Source organism: Ictidomys tridecemlineatus, chromosome 5 (genome assembly GCF_052094955.1).
Source record: "Ictidomys tridecemlineatus isolate mIctTri1 chromosome 5, mIctTri1.hap1, whole genome shotgun sequence".
Classification (NCBI taxonomy): domain Eukaryota; kingdom Metazoa; phylum Chordata; class Mammalia; order Rodentia; family Sciuridae; genus Ictidomys; species Ictidomys tridecemlineatus.
Genome location: NC_135481.1, coordinates 48,254,006 through 48,264,372, shown reverse-complemented (window position 1 = coordinate 48,264,372; position 10,367 = coordinate 48,254,006). Strand labels below are relative to the sequence as shown.

The 10,367-nt window shown below is 36.7% G+C and overlaps 1 protein-coding gene across 1 annotated transcript; it reads right to left on the bottom strand.

Annotated features, from left to right (window-relative positions):
* Positions 1 to 4,697: 4,697 nt before the first annotated feature.
* On the bottom strand, positions 4,698 to 7,747 carry LOC101966102 (olfactory receptor 11H2). The gene is made up of 3 exons (XM_013365732.1): positions 7,717 to 7,747; positions 4,999 to 5,848; positions 4,698 to 4,791 (listed from the first exon to the last, which is right to left on the bottom strand). The coding sequence occupies exons 1-3, from the start codon at positions 7,745 to 7,747 to the stop codon at positions 4,698 to 4,700; spliced, it is 975 nt and encodes a 324-aa protein (XP_013221186.1).
* Positions 7,748 to 10,367: the final 2,620 nt, after the last annotated feature.

Below are 10,367 nucleotides of genomic sequence, written 5' to 3'. Positions count from 1 at the left end.
GAAGGAGAAGAAAGGAAAAGGAAAGCAGATAATGAAAAAGGAGAAAATGTAAGAATTATGAAGATTTGAAAGAAAACTGGGATTCACGTTTACATTTGAAGAATTTATCTGAACCTGAAACATCTAAAAATTTCTTTTGTTTTTAACAATAGCTGTCTTCTTGGAACAGGTCACACAGCAGAGGTAACTGGTTTCTAAGTTACTGCTGAAATTAAAAGGGTAAGAACTGACTGCGAAAGTCACATAGTAACAGAATCTCAACATAAATATTAATAAAAAAAATGCATGCCCAAATATAGATTGTATTCAAAAGTTAGATGGATAGCCATCAAAGTGACGAAGGATCAACATTAGTTTTTCATAAGCAGGTCATTGAAGGAAGATATTAAAAAGGAGTCTCCAAGTAAAATATGAAAACATCCATGAGTCCAAAACTTCCATATACACCAATAGTATTTCTGAGAGTCAGCACTTGGAGAAGTCACAGAACATGAGGACAGCAGTAAAAGAACCTGGCTAGTGCTACTCAGAAATGTATTAGTACCAAGTCACCCACCCTCTGCAGCAACTGGTGGACACTAGGAGACTGTGTGGGTTGCTTTGCTGCCTTTGTCAGCTTGGGCGAGAGACATGCTAGCTGGTTTCTGCCAGCTCTGCTAAAATGGTCAAGTCTTTAATAAGAAAGGAGCCTGAATCAAGTTGTAGAATCTAACCAAAGGAAACATCTGAAAGGGATCCAACCCCACATTCTATGAACCATGCAAGAGTTCAAATCTACCCTAATGTCAATACGAGCTTCTCCTATGGATCTATTTAAGAAGCAAGGAAAGAGAGGGATCTTGAGTTTTGCCCTTACATGGTTGTTTTTTTTAATCAGAAACTCTTTTGCTAAAATAGTTTCAGGAATTATTTGCTAAAGTAGTTCATTACCTTGAAAGTCCCTTCTGGCAATGATCAATTTTAATTATCTTTGTTTACAATCAGTATCCATTGTTTCAGTAAAATTGGCTAAGACACCAAAGTCTTCTTCTCAAAGGCTCTATATTCTTCCCTTAATTTTGAGGTCAATTTACACTGACTCCAAGCAAATGTGAAAGGGGGATTTCTCATTCAAATACAATACCCATGAAACTCACGTGCCTTCCGCTCTTGTCTCTTCCTTATCACATTTCTTTGCACTGTTAACATGCACTCCTGCTAGCTGTCGCTAGTTTAAGCATATCAGTTTTACTATGGTCATCAAAAGCATGTGGGGACACTTACTACACACTATTCAGTTAAATCTCAAGTACAGAAAATTTAGGTTCTCTCATTATGATTTAAGCATCATAGTATCCCTTCTAATCAATGTATGTCCATTCCAAAACCTCTCCCAGTGAGCCCATTATAACCTTATGGACATGAGCTGAGACACATTTCTGTTAGAGAGCAAGGATCTCCCAATAAAAGGTTGAAGCCAACTAGTGTCTCTTTTCTCTATGTCAAACTAGCTATTGCTCAACAAACAGAAGTAAACACCAGCTATAAGAGCTAATAGGTTCATGCTAGAATAGAAAGGAGATGAATTAGCGAATGCAGAACCATTTGGAACATTTTTATAAAAGTGCATTGAAGGATGTGACTAATCCTAATTCAACTCTTAAGTATAAAAATTGCATGTTGATTGTGAACACAGTATATCAAAGGATGTAAATATCTCATTAACAGTGCTTTTGGCAACCAAGTAAAAAAAAAATCCTGGAATTTGAAACATCTTTAACCTGAACAGGCCATGGATATTCAAATATGTTTTGAGTCAGCCATGTCTTTCAATAGTGTATCTCCAGGCACACTTCTGAACCCAAATCTTCTTACCTTTCTTGGTAGCATCCCCTTGAACTGGTATTCTAATCATATTTGTTTAGTGTTTCTACACTCAATTGAATACTGTCTTGTTTTCTTGCTCACAGATCAAACTCCCTCACTTTCTTCCTTGGATTTTCTCAAAATTCACGGTAAGTTTAGCCTGCTCAGACCATCCTATTCAAAAAACCATCATCCCCTGCTACTATTGTCATCTATTTCTTTCAACTTCTTTTTCTTCAAATAATCTATCTCCATTGGAAATACATTTGCTCTGTTTCTTGATTTCTATCTCCCCACACTAAAATGTGGACTTTATTAGAACTAGACATCATGGCTTATATCCCCAGTGCCCAATAAAATGCCTAATAATAGCAGAAACTCAACAAAGTTTCCTTGAATGAATTTGTTAACAAAATTGTTAATGAGTTCTTAAAATTGTAGAAGCCATTCTGGAGCCATAACAATATAATATAACTCATTTTTTCTGCCCCAAAGAAACCTAACTGGTAGGGGAGTCAAAATAACACAAACATTGTTGCAACAGTTATCCAAAACTCAGACCAACTGGAAATAAACATTTGGCATAACACAAAAACTTTGTGAATTTCAAAAATAACAGTCTGATGGCAAGAGAAGTTCCATGAGCAATGTTTAAAAATGGGCAAGGTATGAACTGAACAATTTTAAGTTCAGGCTATAAAGCTATGTTTATTCTACAATTGGTGATAATACTTCAAATAGCAGTGGTAGAAAATATATTTAGCAAAAAATGAATAAAATTTGAGGACAGGTTGAGAGGAACTTTGAACTACACATAAACTGAAGAATTTGGGATTTGTCCTGTGTACAATTAGAGTGGAAATAAGGGTGAGGACTGATGGAAAGGAGGTTTAAGAAGATAATTCTGGAATATGAAATGGATCAGAACCAGAGAGACTATTTATGAAGTTACTATGCCAGCATAGGTATGGCATGCTGAATCTGGACAAATATAATGAGTTTAGATAACCAAGGATTTTAGAGAAGATGCTAGAGTTTAGTTGTGCATTCAAGAAGGTGTAGAATTTTAACATTAAGATCTCAAGTTCCAGTTACAAGTAAGTAGAACCATTGAAGAATAGGGATGGTAAGAGCTAATATTTTAAAAACAAAACTAACAAATTTAAGATTAAACATTTGTACTTATTTACACTGGATCCTTGTGTAAAAATATCCAACAGAAGGCTGCAACAGTTTGACTACAATTTGGAAGTAATATTACTGCTAGACCTATCCCTGAACCAGGATTTAACTCAAGGTTTCCTCATGAAGTGTTATACTATAAATTAAGTTAGTACTCTAGAAAATAAGAGGGTAGATAGTAGAAATTAAGTTTATGGGACACTTATCCAGTGTAAATAATTATAGGATTATAATGCATTCCACTGTTGTTGAGTATTTAAAAAATAAATAAATGGAGACAGAGACAAGGTGCAGGGGCAGGGAAGGTGACAGAGTGGATTTTTATCCAAGCCGCCACGTTTATTTATACAAATAGGTTACATTAAGTCATTAGTACCATAACCACATTATTGTTTAGAGTATCAGTAAGGATACTTATGCTGCAGTTACATTTCACAGTTACAATATACAACGTTAGGAGCTTTGTGCAGCTTTGTGCAGAGAGTTCATTATCTGAAGTTACTGTTAGGCGGGCAGCTCCAGGAGCACAGGAGCTTGATGAAACATTGTATTTATCTTTAAAATGAATTCTTCTATTCCCAGGATACGTGTGCCTAAGATCAAGGTCAAACCCTCCTGAAGAGCATTGCTACAGTGACCAGGCATCCCATGTCTTTGACATGGGAGTTTCCCAGTAGCCAGGAATTCTACACGTTTCCACAGAAACTTCCCAGCAGCCAGGCATTCTAGTATCTTTGCAGAGAAACTTCCTAGCCACCAAGCATGCCACAATCACAGAGAGTATCAGAGACTCAATCCCAAACTCCTACAATGCAGAGTTCTATAGAGAACCACATAAAAAATAAGTGCATCTTAGACCTGAATTGGCAGTGACCTCACAAATTCTATAACTGTTTGGCTCGCACCTACTAACACTCATATGCCTGCATATACTAATGTGCTATCAGTAGCCAAAAGGAAACAGGGTTTGTCACAAATCAATATAACACTATTGAGGTCCCTGATTGTGCCTAAATCTATACTTGGAATCATGAAGAACAAAAGGTAGTGTTTTAATGTTCCTGATGTTGAAGATTTGGTCTTTGTGGGGTTTTCTCATCTGACCATCTAATCTAGACTAATCTTCTCATCTGGTCATTATTGGTAAAGTATCTGTGCATTTGCAATACTTTCAACAACATTTTTTGTGGGAATAGGGGTACTAAAAATTGACCCCAGGGGTACTTTACTACTGAACTAACCCAGCCCTTTTTATTTCTTTTAAGTCAGGGTCTTGCTAAATGTTGAGACTGCCCTTGAACTTGTGATCTTCCTGCCTCAGTCACAACTTGCCTCAATGAAGGCAGAATTTAAGAATGCTGAAACACACCAACAGAATGAAATAAGGGTAAGAAGAACGTCAGCCATAGAGTAGTATATCAAAGTCATATTGAGTTGCAAAAATGAAGAAGTCTCTATAAGGCACAGACATATTAGGAACATAATAGCAATAATTTCCTAAGATTTGTATCATAGGTCTAATGAATCCTTTAAAATTGTATTCCCAACATATAAAAATAAAATAAGAGGAAGAGGGGGAAAGCATGATCTCATTTGCCTCATGATCTTCCATCCTCCTAAGCATTAAGATTATATTAAGTTTAACTCTTGAGTCTCATAGAGATTCCCTATCATAACACACAGAGAAATTTCTTTAGTGCCTCCTTGATATCTTTGTTCCGAAAGTTGTAGATAATGGGATTAAAGAATGGGGTTGCCGGGCTGGGGATGTGGCTCAAGCGGTAGCGGGCTCGCCTGGCATGCATGCGGCCCGGGTTCGATCCTCAGCACCACATACCAACAAAGATGTTGTGTCCGCCGAGAACTAAAAAAAAATAAATATTAAAAATTCTCTCATTCTCTCTCTCTCTCTCTCCTCTCTCACTCTCTCTTTAAAAAAAAATAAAAAAAAAGAATGGGGTTGCCAAAGCATAGAACAAAGTCACAAATTTCTGCATCCCATGATAGCGCCCAGAACTGGGGCGAACATACATCACCATGACTGAAACATAAAACAGAGACACTACAGAAAGGTGGGAGGCACAGGTTGAGAAAGCCTTGTACCTTCCCAAATCTGAGGCCATATGTAAAACCATGCTTAGGACACAGAAGTAAGTGCCAAGTATGTACAGGAAGGTAAGGAAGATGATGAGAGAGCTAATGACACCACAAGTCAAGGTAATTCCAGATACAGGAGCACAGGACAATGCCAGCAAAGGTGCCAGATCACAGAGAAAGTGGTCAATAGTGTTTGGACCACAGAAGGGCACCCGAGATATTAAGATCACAGGGGTTAGTAACCAGAGAAAGCCACCCAGCCAGCAGAAGATGACTAGCCGAACACACAGGTGATTGCTCATTATGGTGGGATAGTGTAAAGGTCTACAAATGGCAAGAAATCGATCAAAAGACATCACTGACAGAAATAAGCCCTCAGCAGCACACATGGAGAAGAAGAAGTAGAACTGGAGCAGGCAGCCAGCATAGGGTATGCTCTTGGTCTGGGAGATAAGGTTGGCCAACATTTGGGGCACATCAGAACTGACATAGCAGATTTCCAGGAAGGAGAAGTTGGCCAAGAGGATGTACATGGGTGTGTGGAGCTTCCGGCTGGACCACACAGCACAGATGATGGATGTGTTCCCTGTGAGAGTCAGCAGGTAGATGAGGGAAAAGATAATAAAGAGGAAGATCTGGATCTCCCAGCGGCAGGGGAAGCCCAGGAGGATGAACTCACCCACAGACCCAGAGTTATTAGTTTCTAAGGCTAACGTTGTCTGACCTGTTGAGGTGGCAGAGATAGTAAGAACCACAAAAATATTTACATAGTTTTCTTCTTCTTGGAAAAGAGATACATTTTTATTTTCTTCAACATGAGTTTGTGGTATTACCATCTTCTCTTTAGAAAGATGAATTGTTTTTTCCTCTTGTCTTCCTTCCTTCTTAGTTACTCAATAAATATGTATTTACACATTGTTATTGTCAGGCACTGTTCTAGAAAATAAGGAAAGAATGATGAATAAAACAAGCAAAATCTGATCTTATTGAGCTCAGGTCAAATACCTTCTGTTCACAGCAACTTTGAACAGTATGTTGGTGATTAGAATTTCTAAATACAAAGAGATTAGGTATTTTAATTCTACTGGAAGATATTTGAGGATATTTAACTTAGAACTTCACTTGGATAGCATATATACTGTTTTTACTTAGAGTGTCTGTTCATTTGTGGCAACTTGAGAGAGAGAAAGAGGCAGAGAGAGAGAGATCCAAAAGATAAAAGTTAGAGTACTTTCAAAAGAATTGTTGAATAGAGGTAACAGAGGTAGGGCCATAGGACACACTGCCAGTTCTGACTAGTTCAAGCTTATTTTGCTGATTAAGGAAAAAAAAACTAGAGGTAAACTACTGAAAGAGTAAAATTACCAAAGCTTTAGGAAACAGCAGTTTTCAGGACCACTTGGTACAGGTTAATGAAATTAGCAGGAAACAATTTAAAAGCTATTACAGTAGTCCCAGGAAAAAAGTGTAAAGAGCTTGGCACAGGGTGAAATGTATAGAAACAAACCAGGACTGGACTCAGAAGAAGTGCAAAGATAGAAACCTAATCTCCCTTCTTTTAAATCACCACCAGTGGTTATTACATACCCCCCGCCAAGGGGCAGAGGAGAAGAACAGGGGAAACACAAGGCTTCGCTTTCCATCTGCCACAGATTTCACTCTACCTGGGATTCCCCACAGAAAGGAGGATTTTGGATTCCCCACAGGAAGGAGGAAATGGATTCCCCACAGGAAGGAGGAAGTCACTCCCTGCACAATAGCCCCACTCTGTGGATAACATACTCCCATCTTGCTCTGGAATTTGGGTACCTCTCAGATCCCAACAGATGATGATGCACAGCTCACTGTTTTGAATATGAATGTTATATTTCTTGAAATAAACTACTGTTTACAAAGATTTCCTCCCCTACACACTACACAGTAGTTGGAGGTAGACTATGCTATGATCTGTGTGAAAGAGAAGTGTAAACCAGAGGGTTAGTCATCTAAATTATTGCCATAGTCTTTACTCATTTTCCTCTGGTAGGATTATAATCCTTTGGAAGATGACCTGAAAAAGCAAACAACAATTTATCCAAAAAAAATTTCCTAATTCTCTGTCTTAATAAGGTTTATATAATAGGAAAGCTGTTTGTAAAGAATAATCAGGGAAATATGCTCCTTTTTAATTCAACATATAAAGCAAAATGGACAGAGAGACATGATAAAGACATTGCTGCTCATGGTCTGTTACCACACCCATCCTCACAGAGCCTAAATGCAGCCCAGCAATGTGAAGAATCAGTCCCTCAGAAAATTTTCTTCAAAAGTTTCACTCATAGATAAAAACATGCCACAAATCTCACTATTCCCCGTAACTTATCCCTAGACTCTGAGGCCCTATGTCGGGAGACCTCAATCCTGAGGCTGTAGGAACAATTAATGTGTATGATACATACCTGACTGTGTTTCTTTTCAGTAATTATTGCACTTGAGATAAAAGCTACATGGATATGCATACATGCATATGTGTTAGCACACTCACACACATTCCAGGCTGTCAGAACAGTTGTGTTCCTTCCAGAGTTTCCTCTTCGAATCTTAATAAATTACCTTTTACAATGAAGCCCTGGATTTGATCCATAGTACCACAAAAAAAAATTTTAAAAATTACCTCCTATATAACAAAATGTTTCTGACATGAGATGTACACCATTATATTCAAACATTAATCTTAAAAACCTAAACCTAGAGTTTTCCATTCATGTTGCCCAAATGTCAGTTTAAAGTGCTCATCCACTAAATCCAGAATGACTCTGAATCCCACATATCTAGAGCTACCAATCTCCATTCCTTATAAACTCTTAATCATCATGTATAGATAAAAAATAGATATTAGTCAAACAAGAAGTTAAGACATCAGTTGTGGGACAGACAAAAATCAATATTTTCTTCAAATCTACATCAGCTTTCTATGCACCCTATGGAGTTAGATGATCATTTGCCTGAGTCCTTTTTTTCCCACATTTTTTATTGGTACATTACAATTGTACATAATGGTGGGATTTGTTGTTACATATTCATACATGCACCCAATCTAATAATATAATTTGGTCAATATAATTTCTCAATATTTTCCTTTTCCTCCCCTCCTCCCCTTAATCCCTTTCCTGTATTCTACTAATCTTTCCTCGGTCGATTTTCATGAGATTCTCCCCAACTTTGTTTTCCTTTTTCCTCTTTAGCTTTCACATATGAGGAAAAACATAGAACCTTTGACCTTCTGAGTTTGGCTGATTTTACTTAATATAATATTCTCAAGTTCCATTTACTTTCTCACAAATGACATAAATTTCATTTTTCTTTATGAACTGAATAAAATTTCATTATGTACATATGCTATATTTTCTTTTTTCCATTTGTCTATTGATGGACTCAAAGGCTGGTTCCATAGTTCAGCTGATGGGAGTTGTGTTACTGTAAACATGGATATGCATGTATCACTCTAATATGATGACTTTAATCCCTTAGGATAAATACTGGAGAGTAGTATAGCTGGGTCACGTGGTGCTTCCTTTCCTAGTCTTTTGAGGAACCTCCACACTCATTTCCATAGTGGTTATACTAATTTACAGTTCCACCAACAGTGTTAAAAGTATCTTTTCTCCACATCCTCTCCAACATTTATTACTGTTTGTATCCTTGGTGGGTGCCTTTCTGACTGGAGTGAGATGAAATCTCAGTGTAGTTTTAATTTGAATTTCCCTAATTGCTAATGATGTTGAGTGTTTTTTCATATGTTTGTTGGCCATTTGTATTTCTTCTTTTGAGAAGTGTCCATTCAATTCATTTGCTCACTTATTAACTGGGTTTTTTCTTTTGTTGCTGTTGTTTCTTGTTTTAGTTCTTTGTATATCCTAGAATATTAATTGTGTCAGAAAAATAGCAATGAAAGATTTTGTTCCATTCTGCACATTCTTTCTTACCATCTTGTTTTCTTTGCTGTTCAAAGTTTTTTTTAATTTGATGCTATCCCATTTATTAACTCTTGATATTATTTCCTGAGTCTCAGGAGTTCTATTGAGAAAGTCATTACCTGCACTTATATACTGGAGTTTTGATCTTACATTTTCTTCTGGAAGTTGCATAGTTTTCTGGTATAATTCCTAGGTCTTTGATTATTGTTGAATTTATTTTTATGCAGGGTGAGAAATAAGGGTCTGGTTTCATTCTTTTACATGTGGAAAATCAGCTTCCCCAGCACCATTTAACAAAAAAAGGCTGTCTTTCTCCAATGTTTGTTTTTAGAATCTTGGTCAAGAATCATATGTCCTGTACCTGAGTTCTAGATCACTGATTGTAATTAGAATTGATGTTCAGCACCACAATCCTTACCCATGCAACATTCTCAATAAGTTCTGATACAACTGAGCCACAGTAGTGCTAGAATTCACTTATCAAAGAGAATTAAGCAAAAATAAGGCCAAATGTAAAGGGTCCGAGTTCAAGAATCACCACTTGAAGAATCTGCCATCAGGAACACTCATTTGTATTTTAAGTGAACAATAAATAAACTTCTTTCATGTTTGATCTAGTTTTTTTGGCGGGGGGGAGTCAGTTGCAGAAAAACAATGTGACTGGTTACATCAAATATTAACATTTTTATTTAAAGAAAACAATCTGTGAATGACTGTATTGACAAGTGATTTGTTCTTTTATTGCCTTCAAAAATCTTATTGTAAAATTATTGAAAGAGAAAGAGGGTTGGGGTTATGGCTCAGTGGTAGAGCACTTGCCTAGCATGTGTGAGGCACTGGATTTCATTCTCAGCACCACATATAAATAATGCAAAAGGGGTAATGCAAAAGGTTAGAGACAAGCTCCTTTGAGGACATTGAATCAAATGGGCATAGCTACAGAAAAAAAAAATTTAGAAAGAACTGTCCACCCCAACCCCATTCAATTAACAGCAGTAGAAAAGGAACTGTAAGCCCAGCTGCAGGAAGTTGGACTTAGGGTAATTTCAAAAGCTTATAAAACCTGAAATGGTAAGTAGAGTAAAATTTTTATTAAAGTCAGTCACAGAAAACAAAAAATTATAAAATAAAGTTTAATTAAAATGTAGAGTGAATTTATAAAATTCACTTTATTAGATGTTATAGAATTAAGCTAGATCTATTAACAGAAACAAACTCTTTTTTAATTTTGTATTTGTTCTTTTTAGTTACACATGACAGTAGAGTGTATTTTGACACATTACATAT

Coding starts and splice junctions, on each gene's coding strand:
- LOC101966102 (XM_013365732.1), bottom strand. CDS start 7,747: ATGGATCAAATCCAGGGCTTCATTGTAAAAG. Junction 5,849..7,716: donor CCAGGGCTTCATTGTAAAAG/GTAATTTATTAA, acceptor CCACCTCAACAG/GTCAGACAACGTTAGCCTTA. Junction 4,792..4,998: donor AAATTTGTGACTTTGTTCTA/TGCTTTGGCAAC, acceptor GAGCCACATCCC/CAGCCCGGCAACCCCATTCT.